This window comes from Petromyzon marinus, chromosome 3, assembly GCF_048934315.1.
Source record: "Petromyzon marinus isolate PM22_M1 ecotype Great Lakes invasive population chromosome 3, UKy_Petmar_22M1.pri1.0, whole genome shotgun sequence".
In the NCBI taxonomy this organism is placed as follows: Eukaryota; Metazoa; Chordata; class Hyperoartia; order Petromyzontiformes; family Petromyzontidae; genus Petromyzon; species Petromyzon marinus.
The window spans coordinates 19,827,005-19,851,573 of NC_133669.1; the positions used below are offsets into that span (position 1 = coordinate 19,827,005).

Genomic DNA, 24,569 nt, shown 5'->3' on the forward strand with positions numbered 1-24,569 from the left:
ACAAGATGATACACCGGTGTAGTTTCAAAGACAGTGCATATTTTATCCGAGCACCTTAGGTTGCATGTTTTTGCCATGACGTGTGGTGAATGCAGACTTGATGTCTTGCAAAAGGTGCGTGGTCTATTCGGTGTGTGAACATCTTCTCCCGTTCTATTTCCAGAAAGGGTAAATCCTATTTTTTTTCATCGTTAAAAAAAATACATGATGGACGTAATTAAATTAATTTCCCCCCCATCGCTAATGAAGCCCTCCTCATTTCCCCGCGTTGTTAATCGACCACCCAGGGATCACGTGGCTAACTCCCAGAATGCCGTGCTTGCCTCACTAAAAACAAATCAACCACTCAATTGAGCAGTGTGATGGTTGCGTGCGCAGCACGTTGATGCTCGGTCATCAGCCACAATTAGAAAAAGGTTTTAATATTTTTTTTTAATGTCTCATGTCATTTCCCGCTCAAACGAACGTTCGGGTGTTGATTTGAAATTTCACTTTCCTAGGGTACGGTAGGGGAGGAGTCACAACATAGGGACAACAACTGTTGGCTTCTCCAAAAATTGGTACTAATTTTATCCCCCCCCCTTCGCCCAAAGACATGATGGGAGGAGGCACACCCTCCCCCCCTGCACCCCCCCCTGAACCCCCACCCCCCCCCACCACTACACCACACCCCCGCCCCCAGACACTCGCTCCACCGCTGAGCCCGGCTACGCGACCTTTAATTAAATTATTAAATGAGACGATGCCGTTGCGGCAGTGTGGATGGGTGAATTAAAAGTGGCTCGCTTTGGCCACGTCAAAAGCTATCGCAGGCGAGAGCCTCGGCTTGACTCCTGGGCCCCCTCCCAGGAGAAGAGATTAACAATCATGTGCAGCGGCATTGATGGTTTTATCACAATCCTCGGTGAATAGGAAATTCAAAAGTGTATTCAATAAAAAATATTTTTTAATTTCCAAAACCTCCCACCCCCCACCACTGAATCTGCCTTTGTCCAACTCTTGACGACGGCCTTAATCGTATGACGGTTGCAGTGCAAAAATTTGCTCCGTGCCATCATCATCACCACCACCACCAAACATCGCCATAAACATTATCACCACCATTATCATCACCGCTTGTCATCGCCACCATTATCATAAACAACATTGTCATCAGTGATCATCACCATCATCACCACCACCACCATCACCATCGCCATCATCATCGTCATCGTCGTCAACAACGCCATAATTTTGGATGCACCGTGTTGCTCTGCTGCCAGCGAGCAAAGGTTGCGGTTGACCGCTGCTGCCAAGTGGCTTTGACCAAACTCCGACCCGCTAGTCGCCCGGGAATAAACAAGCACGGAAACTGAACAACAAAAATGATTCCGCTGGAATGTGGACCCCGTTCAAACGCAGTCCTCCTGTATTGGAATATGAGGCGGCAGTGGGGGGTGATGTGGGGAGAAGGGGTGGGGGGGGGGCGGAGTCAATACGGAGAGGAGGCACGGCAGGCTGAGCAACGGTACCTGCGAAGGTGGCGGGCGACAGCGCCGGGTGGTTGCGCTCCTCCTCCAGGAACTGCAGCGCCACCGTGCAGAAGTTCACCTCGTACTGCACCACCAGGTAGTGCAGCGCCACCACCATCTCCTGCCACACGGGTCGCGTGAAGGTTCGTGGTTAGGGGGTCATCGCAGGCTGTAGGGTACATCAATGATAATTATTAATTCAACTTGCAATGCGCTCGCTCTCTGGGAGACGGAGCGACTCAAAGAAGCGCCTGGAGGAGGAACCGCAGAGGAAGCGGGCAAGGCGGCAGCCGGCAGCCACGTGGTGGGACGCCGGCACAAAATCCCCCCCACCCCCTCCCCCAAGCTCTGCGGTCCGCTATAAATGAAGTTGTTACCGGCCGAGTGAGGGCAAACCGGAGCACCCAGAGAAATCCCCACACGTGCGAGGGGGCGAAACGCTCTATCCAATACGGCAGTGGATTACGGTCGCGGGAAACCCAGGATAAAACCACTGCGACTTTCGATTGGACGAAAGGGCCGCGATTTATATTTTTCATCCCCTCCGGCCCCACCCCTGCCCCCCAACTTGCCCCGCCCACCACTACCTCAACCCCCGCCTCCGGGGGGGAAAGGGCGGGGCTTAAAAATGGGAAGAGGCAGGGACTAAAGAATTAAGGGGCGGGTCTTAAAAAGGAAGGCACGGATCCGAAAGAGCAAGAGGAGATGGTGCTTGATTAGTTCGGAGGTGGGCCTAAAGAGGAAGGGGTGGAGCCTGAAGAGGAAGGGGTGGAGCCTGAAGAGGAAGGGGTGGAGCCTGAAGAGGAAGGGGTGGGGCTTGGAGAGGTTGAATTTCTCTGCTGAGTTTGGGTACCAGAAGCGTAGAATAAAATACGTGCAGCTGAGGCCACAGGCCAAACTCGTCATTTTACATTTTTTCTGCATACAACTCAAAGCATCTCCCTGCTGAAATGAGCTTGGTCTGGAGAAATTCGCCTATCGGCGGCCCTGAGCCATCATCACGGTCGTCATCATCGTCATCGTAATCATCAGCTGTGACCTATCCACTGTTGGACGGCGGCGTTGCCGACCTTGCGGACGATGGGGCTGCCGTCGTTGAGCAGCTGAGCGACGGTCATGGCGACGTTGTGGTCGAGGGTGGTGGCTTGGTCGCTCCGCTCCGCCGAGTTCCCGATGAATGTGCCGAGCGCAAACACGGCCGCGCTGCGCACCTAGCGTCGCACCGGCAACCGCACAACCGCGTTACACCACCACGCAGCACAACCACACCACCACGCAGCACAACCACACCACACCACCACGCAGCACAACCACACCACACCACCACGAAGCACAACACCACCACGCAGCACAACCACACCACACCACCACGCAGCACAACCACACCACCACGCAGCACAACCACACCACACCACCACGAAGCACAACCACCCCACCACGCAGCACAACCACACCAAACCACCACGCAGCACAACCACACCACCACGCAGCACAACCACACCACCACGCAGCACAACCACACCACCAGGCAGCACATCCACACCACGGAACACGTGCATTACCGCTGCGACACGTATGCATGTCGCCACGGCGACACGCACACATTACCGCGGCGACACGTACGCACGTCGCCACGGCGACGCGCACGCGGGCTCAGTACCTCGGGCAGCGGGTCGGAGAGCAGCAAGTAGAGCTTCTCGTGCGCCGAGTCGCGCACGCCGCACCAGCGCGCCGCGTCGAAGTGCTGCCACATGCGGCCCAGGCACACGGCCACCCAGTGGCGCAGCAGCGGGTGGGGGTCGTTCAGCTGCTCCAGGCAGATGGCGATCAGGCTGCCCTGCAGGCACACCTCCTGCAGCAGCAGCAGCAGCACCAGCAGCACCAGCAGCAAAATCAGGGAGCGGAACAAGGCAGCCGGGGCGGAAACAAGCAGTAGTGGCAGCGGCAGCAGCAGCACCACCAACAGGAGCAGAAGCACCAACAACAGCGGCACCAGCAGTAGGAGAGGAACAAGCAGTAGCAAGAGCAGTGGCACCAGCCGGAGCAGTAGCAGCAGAAGCAGCAGCGTTACGGAGGAGAGCAGTTAAGCGGACTGTGCATCTGGAACAGAAGTATCATCATGGCCTCTCCTGACGAGGAAACGAATTCCAAAACTGGTCCAGAGTTTGCTTGCGCTGAACCAATGCTGCTGCAATCATGCAGGAAGGACAGACGCGTCCCGTCCACTCATCTGGTCCGCCGCGTGTGGTCTCCGTCTCCACGGAGACGCTCGCCATCATTGTGGCTTCAACGTGGATAGATTCGATCCGTGGCTCGGTACGACCAGAGAGCCGTCATCTCGTCCCACGCAGAACCACTATCCGACCCGACTGGGAACTCTCTCGGAGACTAGGCATCGCTCACTCCACCAGGTGGTCTCCTTTGCCGTCCCCCCCCAATCCCCCACCCCACACCGCCCTACCCCCTCACCTGTCCCGTCAGGTAGTTGTTGACGATTACAGCGAGGACAAAGGCGGCCATCGTGCGGTGGTCGGCCTGGAGGAAGTGCAGGGAGACATGCACGCACGCAGCGTCAACCATCACACGGCATCCACCGCCACACACAGCATTTACCGTCACGCGGCGTCTACCGTCGGTGTCCACCGTCACGTGGCGTCTACCATCACGCGGAGCCCAAACTTTAGCCTAATACCTAGCCCTTGCTTAAACGTGAACACCGATTAAACATCGAACCCAACACCAACGGTGACCCTAACCGAGCCCACGCTAACCTCCGTCCGAACACTAACCCCAGCAACAACCCTAGCCTTCACTAAACATCTAAATCCACAGCCGCTACTCCCCGACGGCGACGCAAGGCCCCATCGACGGCGCTCACGCGCTTCACGGCCGGGGCTCGCCTCTTAGCGCTCGCTTCAGAAGCCAAATGCGGCGGAAACCCACGAAACCTCCCACACGTCTCATCTCCGCAACTCCCGAGCCCTCGTTCTTAACCTTTCTTTTACTTGGCACTACGATCATGTTGTTGTGCTGTTGTAACGTTCTTACCCCGCCCCTACCGGACATCTGTGAAAAAGAGCTTTGTAGCTCGTCGGATTCCTCCTGCAGCATAAATTAAAAAAATCTTCTGGTTCTGACAAACTCGTAGGGGGAAATGGACGAGCGGTCAGGGAAACTCGTAGGGGGAAATGGACGAGCGGTCAGGGTTAGAGGTCACCAGGGCTGTCGCTGGCGTTTCCTTGGATTTTAATCTCGCCCACCGCTCGGTGATTCTGATTAACGCCAAGCACAGCTCGGGGGGGGGGGGGGCTACCCCCCGCTGAGCGAGTCGTCGATAATCAATCCTGCCCCTCTGCCCGCGTCGCTGCAGGGAAAGCTTTCCCATTTGTGTCCCATATCCTCGGTTCCCCTCCTCATCCTCCCACTGATTGTTGACACACACACAGAGAGAGAGGAGTTGGTGGCCCCCCCAGCGGATCGCACCGAAGTCTCGCGGCGCCTGCCGCGGCCGACTTGCACGGACGCGAGTGCGCGCGCGCGTACGTGTCTGTCTGTGTTGGTGGAGCAACAGCGCTGCTCGACGACCCGAGTTGGATTCCCCCTCACGGCCAACACCGGTGCTGATGATCTGAACCGGTTCTAAGGCCTCCGCTAGTTCGACCTGGTGCGGTGTGCAAACATCGCCACAAGGGAGACAAAGGCGGCCGGGCGTGGTGCCGGCCACCAACCCCCTCGTGTGCCGTGCCGGTCTTCATAAGTGCTACTCGCTAACAGCACTTGCCCCAACAGTTTGTTTGGGCTATAGGGGGGTCTTTGTCTGTCTGTGTGCCATTGAGGTACAAGGCCTACCTCAAGTTAAGAGCAAGCAGGGACGGTGACCGGTGATCACCAGCACATACAGGAAGTACTTACGGGCATGTAGGGGTCAGCCAGCACCGACAGGAAGTACTTGTGTCCACCATCCTTGACGAGGTCTGCCTGGCAAGACTGTTACACACGGTGGAGGAGATAACGTACGGTTGACACGCCGATACCTCGGCGTTACCCCGGCGATACCCCAGCATTACCACAAAGTGAGCGGCGTTACTGAGGCAGATGTTGTTACCGAGGCACGGGATTGCACCGTGCTACAGTGGCACGGCACGCAATGTTGCTGTGGCCCAACCACACGTGCATGAGTGTGCGAGTGCACGTGCGTGTTTGCACGCGCGCGTGAACAAAGACAAAGATCCCGTGTAGCCTCAACAGACTGTTGGGCCAAGTGCTGTTAGCGAGCACCTATGAAGGCCGGAACGGTACACGAGGGGGTGGGTGGCGAGAAACACGTCCGGCCGCCTTTGTCTCCCGAGTGGCAATGTTTACACATCGCACCAGGTACTCATTTGAGGGCGAGTTAACCTAGGGGAGGGCCCAGAACCGGTTCAGATAATCCATGACTAGTGTTGGCCGTGAGTGGGAATCAAATTCGGCCCCCCGCGTTCGTAGCGCATCGCGCTAACCGCTCCCCACACACACACACGCGCGCGCGCGCACGGGCACGTGCATACGTACGCTGTCGACAGCCAGGATTTTGGCCCAGATGAAGACGAGGAGGGGACGCAACTCCCGGGCCGAGCTCTGCAGCAGCTTCAGCACGTACGGGAAAATCCCTACGGATAGCGCCTGCACACACACACACACAGACAACGGTAAAGCGCTCCCCCCCCCCCAACCCCCGCCCGGGGGCCATGCGCAGCCTCAACAAACGGTTGGGGCAAGTGCCGTTAAGTAAATATGAAGGCCAAAAAGGCAACAAAAGGGGGTGGTGCAGTGAGCATCACGCCCCGGCCGCCTTTGTCTCCCTGGTGCTGACGTTGACAGGGGTACAGGCTTAAGCGTAGGTCAACCGCGCGGAGGCTGAAGGCCGGATTGGGCATTGCTCGTCACTGCTGTCGGCAGTGGGCAGGAAATGGAACTCGGGTTGCTGTGTTTGTAGCCGAGCATGCTGACCGCCGCACCACCGCTCCACCCGACGGCTCGGGTCTGCTTCCTCGTTGGGGGTGCGAACACAGCAGCAGCACCAGCAGCGCCAGCAGCACAAACAGCACAAACAGCACCACAGCAGCAGTAGCAGCAGCACAGCAGCAGCAGCGATGTGGGGTGGGAGAACCCCTCACCAGGCTCACGGCCCAGGGGCCCAGGTCCAGGAAGCGGCCCAGGAGGTCGAGCGCTCGCAGGCGATGCACCTGGCTGAGCAGCACCTGGGTGCATTGCACGGGGACATAGACGGGGTGGAGGAGGATGGAGAAGAGGTGAAGGATGAGTACGAGGGGGTGGGAGTAGAGGGGAAGAAGAAGAAGAAGAGGTGGAGGAAGAATATTGAAAGGAGGGGGGGGGGTAGACAAAAGGGGAAGTGAGTGGGAGGGAGAGGAGGAGGAAGGGGGGAGAGGAAAAGGAGTTCAAGGCAGAATAAAGAATTAACACAGGGCAGCACGGTACGGACGCTCGGCTCCAACGGTGCCGCACAAGTGCAGAGTCTGTCTGGGGTAAGTGCCCTGGTCAAAGTAAGCGGTTGACAATCACAAGGTGAAGGGGAGGGGGGGGGCAGGGGTGGGTCCGTGAGGTGGGGAGGCGGGGGTCTGCTCACCTGCAGGACGATGGGCAGCTGCTCGGGGGGGTTCCTGTTCTCCACGCCAATCGTCAGCCACACCTGGAACGCGGTCAGCTGCTCGGCGAAGAATGGGCTGTTCTGTGGGGCACACGGGCATGCACGGGCGCGCGCACACGCACGCACACACCACCAACAACAACCGACACACACGCGCCTCCAACAACCATCACTAACACACACGCACCGCCAAAACCGTCACACACACACACACTGCCAAAACCGTCACACACACACCGTCAACAACCATCACACACACACCGTCAACAACCATCACACACACCGTCAACAACCATCACACACATGCCGTCAACAACCATCACACACACACCGTCAACAACCATCACACACACACCGTCAACAACCATCACACACACACCGCCAACAACCATCACACACACCGTCAACAACCATTCCACACATGCCGTCAACAACCATCACACACACACCGTCAACAACCATCACACACACACCGTCAACAACCATCACACACACCGTCAACAACCATCACACACATGCCGTCAACAACCATCACACACACACCGTCAACAACCATCACACACACCGTCAACAACCATCACACACATGCCGTCAACAACCATCACACACACCGTCAACAACCATCACACATGCCGTCAACAACCATCACACACACACACCGTCAACAACCATCACACACACACCGTCAACAACCATCACACACACACTGTCAACAACCATCACACACACAGTCAACAACCATCACACACACACCGTCAACAACCGTCACACACACACCGTCAACAACCATCACACACACACCGCCAACAACCATCACACACACACCGTCAACAACCATGACACACACCGTCAACAACCATCACACACACACTGTCAACAACCATCACACACACACCGTCAACAACCATCACACACACGCCGCCAACAACCATCACACACATGCCGTCAACAACCATCACACACACACCGTCAACAACCATCACACACACACCGTCAACAACCATCACACACACACCGTCAACAACCATCACACACACCGTCAACAACCATCACACACACACCGTCAACAACCATCACACTCACACCGTCAACAACCATCACACACACACCGTCAACAACCATCACACACACACCGTCAACAACCATCACACACACCGTCAACAACCATCACACACACACCGTCAACAACCATCACACACACACTGTCAACAACCATCACACACACACACCGTCAACACACACACCGTCAACAACCATCACACACGCCGTCAACAACCGTCACACACACACCGTCAACAACCATCACACACACATCACCAACAACCATCACACACGCCATCAACAACCATCACACACACCGTCAACAACCATCACACATGCCGTCAACAACCATCCCACACACACCGTCAACAACCATCACACACACTGTCAACAACCATCACACACACCGTCAACAACCATCACACACACACCGTCAACAACCATCACACACACACTGTCAACAACCATCACACATGCCGTCAACAACCATCACACACACACCGTCAACAACCATCACACACACACCGTCAACAACCATCACACACACCGTAAACAACCATCACACACAGGCTGTCAACAAAAAACACACACACACCGTCAACAACCATTCCACACACACCATCAACAACCATCACACATACACACACACATCGTCAACAATCGTCACATACATGCACGCCACCAGCAACCGTCACACACACGCCACGAACAACCGTCACACACACATACGTCATCAACAACCGTCACACACACACACCGCCAACAACTGCCGCACACACACATTGTCAACATCCGTCACTAACACACCAGCTGTCAAACACACGCATGCACCACCAACAGCCACCACCAGGCACACGTTCGCGCAAACACACGCACACACACGCACGCACACACGCACCCACTGTCAAAATCTGTCAAAGAATACAAGCACCAACAATCATGGCACACGCCACGCGCTTCACCGGTAACCATCAATGACATATGCATATAATAAAACAAAGACCTCCTGTATAGCCTCTAACAGACTGATGGGGCAAGTGCTATTAGCGAGCGCCCTATGAAGGCCGGCAATCCACAAGAATGTGCTGGCCACCCAGCCCCACACCCCGTTGCCTTTTGTCTCCCCAATCCCGATGTTTACAAACCACACCAGGTACTGATTTAAGGCTGAGTCGACCTAGGGGAGGCCCAGCACCGATTGAGATATTCGTCAACGGTGTTGGTGGCCGTGAGCAGGAATTAAACTCGGGTCGCAGGGTTCCGTAGCGCAGCGCGCTAACCACTGCGCCACCGCTCCCCATAGGCGCACACAAACACCCCCCCCCCCCTTATAGCCTTAACATTGTTGAGACAAGCGCTGTTAGCGAGCACCTATGAAGGCCGGCACGGCACACGAGGGGGTGGGTGGCCAGCACCACGCCCGACTGCCTTTGTCTCCCCAATGGCGATGTTTATACAGTGGCACCGGGTACTCATTTGAGGCTCAGTCGACCTAGGGGAAGCCCAGGACCGGTTCTGATATCTGCAAGTTTTTCGCTGTGAGCGGGAATCGAACTCAAGTCGCTGGGTCCGTACTGCAGCTCGCTAACCACTAACCTGCCGCTCGTGCACGCACACTCACGCACAGACACACGTGCTCACACATACACACGCATGCTCACACGCACACACGCATGCGCATACACACGCTCACGCACACAGATGCACGCTTACAGACACACACGCGCTCACGCACACACAAACGCTCACGCACACACGCGCACACACACACGCACACACACACGCTCACGCACACACGCGCACACACACACGCACACACACACGCTCACGCACACACGCTCACACACACACACACGCTCAAGCACACAGAAATGCACGCGCTCGCAGCTTCTTCATTAGTGTCTACTGCGCGTACAGCCCCTGTGCATGTACGACCGCCCGCCAAAAAACGTGTCCGGACATTTCAAGTAGGAAATCATTCCCATCGTCCCGCCGAGCTCCCTCATGGCCTCCTCACGGTCGTCGCCGTTTCATCATCGTCGCCATCTCGCCTCAGACGACCACAATACCACCCCCCCATACCACCCCCTCCCAACCACCCCCCCACCCCACCCCCCCCGCTTCAATCGCACCCACAGATCGGCTTTGGCGCAAATGACACGATCACTCACGGCACCCCCCCCTGACCCCAACCCTTCGTACGGGGGGCTCAGCGGCCCTCACGGAATATTCACACATGGGATGGAAGGGATAGGAGGGAGGTGGAGGGGGGGAGGGAGGTGGAGGGGGGGGGAGGGAGGGAGGGAGGGAGGGAGTGAGGGAGGGAGGGAGGGAGGGAGGGAGGGAGTGAGTGAGGGAGTGAGGGAGGGAGGGAGGGAGGGAGTGAGGGAGGGAGGGAGGCTGAACAGACCCTGAATGCGTTGCTGTCCTCGATGATGGTCGGCAGCTGGGAGAGGCAGATGTCCACGGCAAGATCCCACGCCTGCCTGTGTGTCCAGGCGTGTGCGTCCAGGCGTGTGTCCATGTATGTGCGTCCATGCACGAGCGTGCGTGTGTCCGTGCGTGTGTGTACGTGCGTGTATGCGTGTCAGTGCGCGTGTGTGTGTCCGTGCGTGTGTGTGTGTGTCCGTGCGTGTGTGTGTCCGTGCGTGTGTGTGTGTGTCCGTGCGTGTGTGTGTGTGTCCGTGCGTGTGTGTGTGTCCGTGTGTGTGTGTGTCCGTGCGTGCCCGTTCGTGTGTGCGTGTCCGTGTGCGTGTGTGTGTGTCCGTGCGTGTGTGTGCGTGTCCGTGCGTGTGTGTGTCCGTGCGTGTGTGTGTCCGTGCGTGTGTGTGTGTCAGTGCGTGTGTGTGTGTCCGTGTGTGTGTGTGTCCGTGCGTGTATGTGTGTCAGTGCGTGTGTGTGTGTCCGTGCGTGTGTGTGTCCGTGCGTGTGCGTGTGCGTGTCCGTGCGTGTGTGTGTGTGTCCGTGTGTGTGTGTGTGTCCGTGCGTGTGTGTGTGTGTGTGTGTCCGTGTGTGTGTGTGTGTCCGTGTGTGTGTGTGTCCGTGTGTGTGTGTGTGTCCGTGTGCGTGTGTGTGTCCGTGTGCGTGTGTGTGTGTGCGTGTGTGTGTCCGTGTGTGTGTGTGTGTGTCCGTGTGTGTGTGTGTGTGTCCGTGTGTGCGTGTGTGTGTGTGTGTCCGTGTGTGTGTGTGTCCGTGTGTGCACGATGCAGAGGAAGGGAGAACGAGAACGTGAGAGGCGCCGAACATTTGGTCGCACGCGCGGCGCCTAACGCCAAACGAGAGCACCGGCACACGGGAAGAATCGACGGGCGGCCACGAGCTCGGGACGAACTTGGTTTTTTTATAGGGGGGGGGGCGCTCAACTGAGTTGTTCAGCAAAAACTCGCAGCTGTGAGGTCGCGAGTTCAAATTGAGATCATCAACGGGGCACGAACATCAAGTCACCGCAATCACCGCCAGCAGCGGCAGCATCGCCGTCGTCATGATCACCACCGTTGTCCTTTGACGGTCATTGAATTGCGCGTTGAATCGAGAGGACCTCGTGATTGCCCCGCCGAGCCTCACGGATTTGTTTTCTGGAGGCTCCCGCCGCCAAATCTTTGCGGGAGGTGGGGATGGAGCGGGGCAACGGTACGGTTGCTGTACGTGCATTCTCCGACCGACGACGGGCACGCAGCGACCCACACCCGTGCCAACGGCGTTGGCGGGATCTTTTTTAAACGTCCGCTGCGAAGCGACAGGCGGCGCGCGTTTTGTCGTCGCGGTTGTCGTTGATGACGGGTCGCGCTCGCGCACGCGCACACGAAGCGTTTGCCGGAAATGAAGCGCGACAACCCCTCCTTTCCCGTGAAGGAGCGTAAACCATCGCGCGCGCTCCGGGTCCGTCCTAGCAGCAGCGTAACCTCGCCTTTCCCGTCAAGGAGCGTAAACCATCGCACGCGCTCCGGGTCCGTCCTAGCAGCAGCGTCGGCTTTTGGCTGGCCGTCGGAACAAAGATGGTCACCGCGCCCCGCGCTTTCTTCCGAAATAAGGAAGCAGCTGGAGCTATGCAATTATAAATGTAAATTGAAAACTCATTTCTTCACAGGTGCTTTTTGTGTTTAGTTTTGCCGTCCTTCCCTCGCGCCTCTGATTAGCACGGTTGGCTACGTACGGTGCGAAAGAAGTTAAGCATACATATACTCGCACAGAGACCCATAGACTCACACAGAGCGCCATAGACTCGCACAGAGACCCACAGACTCACACAGAGACCCATAGACTCACACAGCACCATAAACTCACACAGAGACCCATAGACTCACACAGAGCGCCATAGACTCACACAGAGCGCCATAGACTCACACAGAGCGCCATATACTCGCACAGAGACCCATAGACTCGCACAGAGACCCATAGACTTACACAGAGACCCACAGACTCACACAGAGACCCATAGACTCACACAGAGAACCATAGACTCACACAGAGACCCATAGACTCACACAGAGACCCATAGACTCACACAGAGACCCATAGACTCACATAGAGCACCATGGACTCACACAGAGCACCATGGACTCACACAGAGACCCACAGACTCACACAGAGACCAATATACTCACGCAGAGACCCATAGACTCACGCAGAGAACCATAGACTCACGCAGAGACCCATAGACTCACGCAGAGACCCATAGACTCACGCAGAGACCCATAGACTCACGCAGAGACCCTCACACAGAGACCCATAGACTCACACAGAGACCCATAGACTCACACAGAGAGCCATAGACTCACACAGAGACCCATAGACTCACACAGAGACCCATAGACTCACACAGAGAGCCATAGACTCACACAGAGACCCATAGACTCACACAGAGACCCATAGACTCACACAGAGACCCATAGACTCACGCAGAGACCCATAAACTCAAGCAGAGACCCATAAACTCACACAGAGACCCATAGACTCACACAGAGACCCACAGACTCACACAGAGACCCATAGGACTCACGCAGAGACCCATAGACTCACGCAGAGTCCCATAGACTCACAAAGAGCACCATAGACTCACACAGAGACCCATAGACTCACACAGAGACCCAAAGACTCACAGAGACCCATAGACTCACAGAGAGACCCATAGACTCACGCAGAGCACCATAGACTCACACAGAGACCCATAGACTCACACAGAGACCTATAAACTCACACAGAGACCCATAGACTCACACAGAGACCCACAAACTCACACAGAGACCCATAGAACCTCTGCAACGGGGCGGCGGGTGCGCTACCGCCGGGCTCCAGTTAAGTTTAAAACCAAAGTTCAAATAAATCAGAAGCTTTTAGAGTCTTCATCACTTAACCCCCCTGCAGATTTTGCACCTTGGCTCTGTCCATGATAATTACTCAACAAAATTGGCATCGGATTCTCCGATTGCTTACTTAACTTCATTTCACTGCCTTAAGTAAATATAAATGAATAAAAACATTTGCTGTCTTCCCCCAGCATCTTGCGGTACCTCGACCTTTCCCAGACAAAAGTATATTCGTGTTCGGTCCCTCGTTTCCTCCCATCACATGGCTAAGAACTCTCAACTCGTTTTTCTCTGATTGTTCTCGTAAATTTTTAATAAATCTGGCCAAAATCCAGCTTCCGAGATTTTAAAAGAACAATTCTATTCCATCGACTCGCAGGCAAAGCGCTGATCACCGGGGCTACACAAGAAGAGTGTGAATGCGATGTTCACTAAAGGGGGCGGGGGCCCTGAGAATTTCCAGGGCCGTCCTCTAACAATGGCGGGCGCCACTCGCTAGCGGAAATGAATTTGTCTCGTCGTGACAACTCTCCAATATCGGCACACACAACCGGAATGAAACTCTGGAGAGGCGAAAAGAGCACACGAGAGGGAGGGGAGGGGATGGTTGTGGGGGGGGGTGGTGGGGGGGGGGTGGCGGGTGGCGGGGGGGGGGGTGGCGGGAGGAGGGGGGGTACTACAAATAAAAAAAATTCAAGGGGAAGAGACATTTTTCAATCGTCGCGGCCAAAAAGTCAACGGGGAAGATGTTGCACCTCGTTGCGCCGAATATCTAACGTCTGCCAGCCGTCGCCTTGCGCTGGGATCAATTTTCGTTGGGGGGAGGGGGAAGGGGAGGAGGGGGTCGAGGGTGGTGGGGGAGTTGGGGGGGGGGGGCAGCAGAAGCCGCGGTATATTCAGGCGTCGTACAAAATGAAGATTTTCCCTCTTTTCTCCCGCGGCATGGAAATTGGTGCGATCGAGCGGGGGAGGGCTGGGAGGTTGTGTTGGAGGGGAGGGGGGGGAGCATTTGCTCATCTCTCTGGAAGTGACCGTAACGGTGAGAAAATACGATATTAATTTCGATTATAGGAACGGCGCTGACATTAACGCTGCCTGACAGCGGTGAAATTGACGGTGGGTGATTGGGGAATGGGGGGGGGTTTTCGGGGGGAGGTGGGGAGGCACCACGGTGGGGAGCGTGCAGCCCTGCAGTGGTGACCTGTGGCACCGGGCTAACGAGTGGGTGACGAGGTCTGGGGTGACGAGGTCTGGGCTAACAAGTGTGGTGATGAGGTCTGGGGTGACGAGGTCTGGGCTAACGAGTGTGTGACGAGGTCTGTGCTAGCGAGATCTGGCTAACGAGTGGGTGACGAGGTCTGGGCTAACAAGTGTGTGACGAGGTCTGGGGTGACGAGGTCTGGGCTACGAGTGTGTGACGAGGTCTGGGGTGACGAGTGTGTGACGAGGTCTGGGGTGACGAGTGTGTGACGAGGTCTGGGGTGACGAGGTCTGGGGTGACGATGTCTGGGGTGACGAGTGTGTGACGAGGTCTGGGGTGACGAGGTCTGGGGTGACGAGGTTTGGTGTGACGAGGTCTGGGCTAACCAAGTCTGGGCTAACGAGTGTGTGACGAGGTCTGTGCTAGCGAGGTCTGGCTAACGAGTGGGTGACGAGGTGTGGGCTAACGAGTGTGTGACGAGGTCTAGGCTAACGAGTGGGTGATGAGTCGGGTTTCTAGGTCTGGGCGGTAGAGCAAGTGATTAATGTGAGGTCTGGGCTATATAATGGGTGTTGAGTTGAGCTCTCGTTCTGGGCACCAGGTGTGGTTTTAATCCCCTCTGGAGACCCAGACCAGGGATTAGGAGACGTGCAATCAGCACAGGGAGTCCAACTGCGAGCACTCCGCGTACCACGACGAGAGAGCGAGAGAGGGAGAGTGAGATAGGAGAGAGAGGCGAGAAAGGCTCACCACATGGGGTGGTGGTACATTGAGGGCAGCTTGGGGCAGCTCATGGGCGTGCAGTTGTACGTGCGCATGATGCGTTCCGCCAGCAGGAAGTTGCGGAAGAGGCTGGCCACCAGCAGATCCTGGCGGAAGAGCTTCTGGAAGAGATCTGGGAAGGCCGGAAGATGAGGAGGAGGAGGAAAGGGTGCAGCGCTCGCATTAGCGACGAGCGCAACATGTGGCCGTCACCGCCACCTCGCCTCCCACCCAACCTGGAAAAGGTCAACCAGGGTCGCCGTGAAAGCTGAGCTCACCTCGAGGGAGACGTTCCACGCGATGGTGTCGGTGATTGCCGTGAAAATCCAGTTGAGCTCGCCCAGAGGGGTCCTCCTGTCGTTTAGGCGTCCGGGGATCCTGCCGGGGAAAATTCATCACCATCAGCAGCAGCAGCTATGATCGATCAGTTGCTGGATGAAGGACAGCCCGAGCCGTCGCGGTCTCGCGACGCAACAAAGGATCCACCACTGCGAAGTTTGGATCCACCTGCCTCCGTGTCCACGTGCAAGTCGGCAATATAATCGTGCGTGCGAGGCGGGGGCGCCACGCACCGACCGGCAAGCTACGCTCCCACGCTCGGCAGGGGCTCCCAAACCGTAGGCACAATGGTCATGGTTGCTTTTCGACTTCCAGATTACAACAAGCGCTCCGACCTGCTCTCGTCCACCTCTTCAAGTGATGATGTTCAAAAAGTTAAAAGCACGCACGCGCACAGCTTGCACAAACACTACGTACACACGCACGTGTGTGAAAACACACTCACACATACACACGGGCCTTGATATATATACGCACACAAGACAGAGATCCCCTGCAGAGACTTTGACGAGTGCTGTTAGCGCGTAGCAGCGCCCATGAAGGCTGGCACGGCACATGAGGGGGTGGGTGGCAAGCACCACGCCCGGCAGCCTTTGGTCCCCCCAGTGACGATGTTTGCACGCCGTACCCAGCGCTCATTAAAGGCTGAGTCGACCCGAGGGAGGCCAGGACAGTATTCGTCACTGGATGCTGGCAGTACGTACATGGGAACTGAACTCGAGTCGTCGGGTTCGCGAGCGCAGCGAGCTAATCACTGAGTCACCGCTGCCCACTAAGACACAGCTTTGTCCATATAGCCTTCGGCAGACTGTTGGGCCAAGTGCTGTTAGCGAGCACTTGTGAAGGCCGGGACGGAACACGAGCTCCTCAAACCGTCCGGGCAGCATCAGTGGCTCGCGCGATCGAGGGGTGGGGGGAGGTGGGGAGGGGGATGGGGGGGTCCATTTAGTTATCTAACAAAACTAATTAATTTCTTCAATTACCAAACAATCTGCAGAAATGACCCTTTAACGTTTTTCCCCGGCGCTCTAATTTGCCGGGCGATACAAAAAAACAAAAAACGCAGCGTTGCCAAGGGGTGCTCAGCGGTTTTGGAGCGTGGGGAGAACAACCTTCCCCCCCCCCCCCCAACACCCCCCCCCCCACTTGCTGCATCCCTCCCCCCACCCCCTCGCTAACTCAGAGTTCAATTTCGTTCCTCGCCGTCGCGTTTGCCGCTTTGGCGGCGGCCGTCACGACGCGCTTCCCCCGCTTTGTGCGTCAGGTCGTGACGTTCGTCTCTGTTCCCGATCGTGCGTGAACGCGCGAGCTAACGCCGGCACGCGCGCCTAAGCGAGTGAGTCACGGGGCTGGGGTTTTTTTTTTTTTTTTAAACAGAGTAGGCACAAAGGCGAGCAACGACGCGGCGACAGAAACAATCAGCGAAAACAAATCACCCGTGACGAAACGCCACTCTGGTGTTCTTTTTAGAGCGAGCGACCCGGCCAACGTAGCCGGGGGATAAACGTGTGCCGTGTGTGACGATTGGCCGCTCGCGATTTGCTCGCCAGAGAGACTCATCGGTGGATTGTGACATTGCGAGTTGATTTATTTGATAAAATAACACTGTTCCTAAAGATGTTTATCTTCTTCATCATGCAGGACTAGTCACAGTGGAGGACCGGTTTAATTTTTTTTCATTTATTAGGTATAACCCTGTGAGCGATGCGACTCTCAACTCGGATGCAACCGCAACAAAACAAAAACATGAACAAGAAACATCTTAAAGTGACTACACGCAACAGAAAAATCTTTGGAGAATCTGACAAAGCAAGAGGATGGACTCCTACTTCTCGATGAGGTCCAGGGTGACACCAGGCACCAGCTTGCCACTGCTCTGGCTGCAGAACCTGCCACGAACGCACACACGCACACACACAGACGCACAAAAACAAACATACCCCCTTTAGACAGTGTTCTCAATCATTATTATTAGTCCACGTGCTTGTATAATTATTATTAGAGTCCATGTTTTCACCCAGGAGAGCCTCACCAAAGATTTATTTCAGGAGGTACCTGCCAGGTTTTCACAGTTGGGGGGGGGGGGGGTTAGTGGGGGCGATGGTGCTCGGCGTAATCCCAACCGAGTAATTTACAGATGCGTTTATTAAATCGTACGTTTCAGAGACAGTTAGCGGGGCGGTGATAGCGCAAAGAAGTGGCTTATCGTGTGGAAATTGATAGCAGTCGAATACTCTAAACGTGGAGGGAAAAACCCGGAGGAGCCAGAGAAAAATCCACACGACCACGGGGAGAAAGAGAGAGAGAGACATGCAAACTCCAAACAAACAAGTGTCAGGGTTGGGATCGAACCCTCCTGTATACCAGGCAAAGTAGTTAACATTTCGCCACCGCTGGGCCCAATTAAGCGAGCAAGATGGTCGGCGGGCAGGCGGGCGAGAGAGCGAGCATGTGGATGGCGGACGGGCGGACGCACCACCGCAGGGAGATCTTGATGGGCGTGGTGAGGCAGGAGGTGAAGAGGTCGGCGGGCAGCTCGGGGTTCATGGGCAGCAGCTGCGACGCCTCGCAGGCGGCCAGCTGGATGCAGTCGCGCATCGACGTCGGGGGCATCCCCACCTGCGACAGCGGGTGGCTCGGGCTGATGGTCGACACCTGCCGGTGGTGGGGGGGGGGGGGGGGGGGGGGGAGGGGGGAGGGTGTTCCAGGGACGCGGCAAGGCCAAGAGGTCAGGGGCGGTCAAGGTCGCGTTCACGGCGGAGCGGGCGTGAAACCGGGTCGCCGGGACCGCAGCGCGGCTTGGAAAGCCGAGCAAAATGCCAATGACAGCGACGCTTATATTGTGGGTACAAAGACAAAGAGCCCCCCCCCCCCCCAGTGTAGCCTTAACAGACTGTATGGGCAGTTTCTGTTAGCGAGCAGCACCTATGATGGTCGACACGGCACACGACGGGGGGGGGGGGTGGGGGGGGGTGGTGGTGGGTAGCACCACCCCCCCCCACCCCCCGGCCGCCTTCGTCTCCCCAGTGGCGCGAGTTTCCGTGAACAGCTCGTGCGGTGACACGGGGTAAAAAGCAGTCAAAAAAAAACACAGGTGCGGGAGGGCGGAGCTGCGTACATTACAGGAGCCTTGGGATGAAGAGTCCGCAGAGAGGGAAGCAAGAGTCGCGTTGCGGACCGACGTCTGCCATGCGACAGGAGAGAGAGAAAAAAAACACAACGCTCCGAGTGAGATTAATATAATTATCAGATTCCATTCCAACTGCGGCCCCGCGTCGGCTGCGCGTGCTCCATTTCCAACTCTTGACAATCGCGAACAACAAAAGAGGATGAGAGCGGCAGAGAGGCGGGGGGGGGGGGGGGGAGAGAGAGGAGGAGGGCGGGGGTGCGGCGGGAGGGGGGGGGGGTTCTGCCGAGGACGCGGAGACATTTGGCGGCGTAGAGATGATGCGGAGAGGTGAGCGCGAGGCGAGAGAGAGGCGGCGGTGAACGAGCAAAGGGGATGCGCAGCGATGGAAAGACCGGGGGAGTGAACGTCACGGACGAGCACACGTGCAAGTAGGCCGTGAGACGTAGAGACACCAGACACCGGACGCACACAAAGTGTACACGGCTGCGGAGGGCATGGGAACATGCAGGCTGGTCACTCGTTCGCGATGGAACGCAAGAGAACACGTTGACACGCACACAGACGTACGAAAAAATACGCAGAGACGGATAAAAGATGGCGAAGACGGACGCGCGAAACAAGCACACGCCGGACAAATACACAAACGCATGCTCACAAAAACGAACGCAAACACGGACATGCAAAAGCACACCGAACATAAACACGCACACCCCAGGCAAACGCACAATCACGCGCACGCACAAAACACACAATGTCACACACACAAACAACTGACAAACAATGTCACACACATACATACACACACTACACTCATCAGACAAAGATCCCCCGTATAGCCTTAACAGACTGTTAAGGCACCTATGAAGGCCGGCACGGCACACGAGGGGCTGGGTGGCCACCATCACGCCCGGCCGGCCTTTGTCTCCCGAGCGGCGATTTTTAACACACCGCACCAGGTACTCATTTGAGGCTGAGTCAACCTAGGGGAGGCCTAGAACCGTTTCAGATAATCGTCAATTGTGTTTGGCCGTGAGCATAAATCGAATTCGGGTCGCCGGGTTTGTAACTCAGCGCACTAACTGCTGCACTACCATCCCCCACGACACCACATAACACACACACACATGCGCACACACTTGCACGCGCACGCATACCGCACCTCGAGCTCCTGCCTCCCTCTGCAGAGAGAACTGCAGGAAGGACTTGACGATGATCCCGGCATTGGAACAGTCGTACACGAAGATGGAGGGGCTGCCCATCCACGTCTGCAGGTCGTAGATGGACAGCGGGATGTACTGCGTGAAGTTCTGCGACCGGGGGAACACGAGCGCGGAGGGCGTTGAGTGACGAAAGGCCGCCAGGGCCGGCAACGGCCGGCGGCCATCGCGAGCGGCCGGGCGCCGGTGCGACGAGGCGCCGTCGATGCACGGGCGGCGGGATTGGTCGCGAGACCGCGCGCGAGCAAACGGGATCGAGATAGGGATTCGGAGAGTGTACTCGCGGATCGGACGACATCATGATCGCGATCATCGCGAGAGCGTCATCGTGGAGCGGACGTCATCACGATGGTGATCGTTGCAAAAAAACCTAATCACGGAGCAGATTACATCACGGTCACAATCATCGCAAGGGCGAGATCATGATGAGAGTTCCAGATGGCGTGATAACGCTGGGAACATTACAAAAGTGCTGGACGGAGACGGTAAGTGTAATCACAACAATTTTTTTTTTTTTAAAGTGACCGGGCCCGCAGACGCCTCGATGAATCTCAAGACACTCTCTTTGTGGAGAGTCCTGCATTGAGACGTGTGACCAATTCCACTTCAAGCAGAGGTTCGGCTTCGAGTGGGAGCAAACCGGGAGGGGAGCACCCGGAGAAAAGCTTCCACGCGCACCACGAGGGGATAACAGCAGTTTGCGATCCGAGAGATGGGAGCAGCTGGTTCGGGATTCGTGACGCAAAAAGTGCCCGATCAAAGCCATCGCACGACCGCTAAATAGAATGTCAAGACGGCGGGCAGGCAGGCAGGGTTCAGGCGGGCAGGCGGCAAAAACCAAAGTTAGATTTAACTCCTTTTTTACCGTTGGTTACAACCAGGATTAACCATCTGCTCTAATGCACAGCCGGGTAAGCAATAAGCAAGCGTGGAAGCAAGAGGGGGGGGGGGGGCGGCAAGCAGAGGGGCGTTTGCAAAACAAGAACCATCTTCACGCGCGCCAGACAACTGCGCCTGGAATTTTCAATGAGTCACTTTTGTATTTGCAATGAAGCGAGATTAATGTTGGTTCGCCTTTCGAGCGGGCGGAACGCTCCCAGCCTGAGGAATTACGATGTTTTTATTAAGGTCACGGAAAGGCCATTTTCTGTCTCTTAAATATCTTGTTTTTCTTGTTCGCCATTCCCTATTGCCAATTTGAACGTGCGCTCGTGCAAGTCCGTCCGTCTGCGCCGTCGTCGTTAGCAGGCACCGCGGTGAGTCATTCCGCCCGCCGTTCAAACGTCTGTACAGACTTGCATGCTCAATTAGCCTAAAACACAACATTGGCATGTCGTTTGCATGAACGGTGAAAAATCAAGTCTTGCAAAGCGCAATTCAATGCGTGAGTCGAATTAACCTCAGTCACGTGATGGATGATGCATCGTTACGTGCTGATGAAGACGACGATGATGAAGGTGATGCTGCTGATGAGGATGGCGATTATAATGATAATAATGTTGGTCATGATGGTGGTGGTGAAGCTGGTGACGCGTGTGATAATGACGCTGGTGATGATAAGGATGACGCTGGTGATGACGACGACGCTGGTGATGGCGACGACGCTGGTCATGACGACGACGTTGGTGATGATGATGATGACGCCGGTGATGATGATGCTGCTACTGCCGACCATAACCAAAGTGACGACGACACCGACAAAAAATCAGACGGCCGTGCTGCCGCCGATAACCGTAAATCCGGATCGATCCGCCCCTCCTCTCCGGGCGCGAGTTCGACCTCGCGACCTTCCGCTCGCGAGCTTCCCGTCCGTCGTCCGTCCGTTCGTTTCACCCACAGCGTCGATGGCGGAAGCGGCGGCAGCGGCGGCGGCGGCGGCGGTGGCGCGCGGCCCAATCGGCAACGACGCCGCCATTGGCGGCGCCGCTGGCGCGGGGGGAGCGGCGGGGGAGCGGCGGGGAGCACCGGGGGAAGAGGCTGGCACCTTGTTGAAGACCCAGATCTCCCCGTTGACGGTGGGCCGTGGCACACCGTGCCCATTGTAGTGGAAGAGCACGCGCTCCTCCTTGGCGTTGCGCCGCAGAGACATGCACAGCTTCTTCACCTCCTCCACCGTGGGGTCGAGGCACTGCTTGTACCGCGCCTGAGGGTCGGAGAGTTTTTGGGGGGAGGGCAGGTGCGGGGGGGGGGGATAGGATGGGGGGGGGGAGTACGTATTTATGTATGCTGAAATTATTTTGCACCGTACGTAGCCAACCGTGCTAATCGGTGCCGGGGAAGGACAACAAACTAAACCACAAAAATAAGTTCTAACAAAATGAGTCTCCAATCGAAATTTAAACAAGGATAGCTCCAGTGGCTTCCGAACATCGGAAAGGTAGAACATTCCAGACGACTACAGAAAGTGCATCCGAAGGTGTGCAATGCGGTGACCGTCTTTGTTCGACGGCTATGCAAAAGCCTCCCACTGCGAGAATGCCCGGAGTTCGCGTGATGATGGTTTATTGCTCCCTGACGAGATCACCATGGTATTGTGGCTCATTTGTGGCAAAGCACGTTGCATGCGATGAGTGCGACCTCATAACGAATTCGTTCGGAAAAATGGAAGTAAATGCGAGCACTGGCGAGCACTGGACCGGCATGGTTGGCAGTGGGCAAGGAGGGGGGGGAGGGGAGAAAATAGTGCGGGGGGGGGGGGGGGGGCAGCGGGGGAGAGGCTGTGACGGAGATGGGCCGGTTGTGCGTCACGATTTTCAAGTGTCAATTTAATTTTGTTCAAGCCGAGAGACCGGGCCAGGATATGAGTCCCGTTTTGCGAAAGCGGTCGAGTGATGATTATAGTGCTGGATACAAAACCACATTTGTCAATGTGACTTGTAAACTTTGATCCTTACCCGTGTATCGATAGGAACAAAATGTAATCTAAAAATGTATTTTAGTGATTTGCTCACCTTTCCTTTACTATCGTTTTTTGTACTGTTTGTCGTTGTAACTTTCTGACCCACCCTTAACAATATCACGGATTGTAAATGTTGTGGATTTACTCTCCAACACACCGGAGTGCGGTACGAACTGGCATGTTCTGTTTACGTGACAAGCCTTCCTAATTGGCTGTGTCGATAGTGGCGGGTTAATGACAGATCTATATTTATGCGATCTAACAAAAGAAAACCTGTATTATGTATGATATTGGTCACGAAAGCCTACTGCGTGTTAAACAAATCACAGAGGTATAATGAAATAATTCTACGTCATTTGTTAAAATAAATATAATCATGTGTCCTGACTTTTGGGTCACCCTGTGCATTTAATTTTAAGGCTAACAGGTTTGTTACTGACACATGTGTTGGGTAGTCGTTGTGCTAGCAGCAGCAGCATCGTCACCATCGTCATCACTAGCAGCGTCATCTTCTTTACCAGCATCGTCATCATCATCATGTGTAACTGAGCTGCCCCCTTACTGGACGTCCGTGAAAAAGAGCTTCACAGCTCATCGGATTTACCCAGGATAAAATAAAGGATTCTCATTCTGAGGGACACTATGTTGTCGGCCAAAATGACAACAGCAAAAACTAATTTAAAAAACAATCAGGTTACAGCCAGCAATTTAGCCAATAGACATGGGCGCAAAAACCAAACCGTGACACATGCGAAATCCAGAATGGTGCGCGGACATAAATCGATGTTTTAATAAATAATAATTTTTAAAACACGCCTTTGTTGGTGCTGCTACTGCTGCATTTGGCGTATGCCACAAACAAGCCAAAAGCACTCAACACGTTCGTCACTAACAAAACGAAAAATGTATACAATGGGTGACATTTTGCAGTGCGCAGAGAGGCCAGAGGTATATTTCGATAACACGAGTTGGAGACAGCACCTCACATATACCACGGGGGGCCTGGTAAAAATTATAAACATGTTTCCTGAATAAATCATAAAGCTACGTTAAATAATACATTCCCCCTGTGCCGTAATCATCGCTATCGCCATCATCATGAGCAGCGGCAGCATCACCGGTGTGGTGATGCGGCAGAGCGGTTTTTGCGCTTTAGCCGCTTGTTTGTGGTTCCCGACCCCACGGCCGCCCTGGTTAATACCGCGGGCGTATTCACCAAAAATACAGGCGTGGGCCGATTCGCCTGGGCGGACACTCACGATCCGGTGATGGTTACTCGAAAAAGAGTAGGCCAGGTCTGTGCCGATGCCGCGATCCAAAATTTACAAAGTTTCAAAAACTAACTCATAATGAATTTTTCTTAAATAGGGTAAACCAGAAGCAAATCGCCTGCCCCCCCCCCCACCCAGTCCCCCACACCTCTCACCCCCAATTCCTTGCCACTGGCAGACTACTCGCATGCCCGTACTACGTTTAATCTTACACCACGCAGGGACGGCCTGCCAATATGGATCTG

At 55.6% G+C, this 24,569-nt stretch overlaps 1 protein-coding gene across 1 annotated transcript in view; it reads right to left on the reverse strand.

The window, feature by feature from the left end:
* Positions 1-24,569, reverse strand: part of LOC116956562 (regulatory-associated protein of mTOR) — a 77,152-nt gene that overhangs the window by 32,210 nt on the left and 20,373 nt on the right. The window contains 17 exon segments of the mRNA XM_076052346.1: positions 1,512-1,632; positions 2,582-2,722; positions 3,172-3,363; positions 3,981-4,046; positions 5,424-5,498; positions 6,063-6,173; positions 6,668-6,751; positions 7,138-7,239; positions 10,610-10,685; positions 15,457-15,601; positions 15,747-15,758; positions 15,761-15,846; positions 17,637-17,696; positions 18,284-18,462; positions 20,097-20,108; positions 20,110-20,244; positions 22,139-22,297. Of these exon segments, the coding sequence (XP_075908461.1) occupies positions 1,512-1,632; positions 2,582-2,722; positions 3,172-3,363; positions 3,981-4,046; positions 5,424-5,498; positions 6,063-6,173; positions 6,668-6,751; positions 7,138-7,239; positions 10,610-10,685; positions 15,457-15,601; positions 15,747-15,758; positions 15,761-15,846; positions 17,637-17,696; positions 18,284-18,462; positions 20,097-20,108; positions 20,110-20,244; positions 22,139-22,297 (1,756 nt within the window).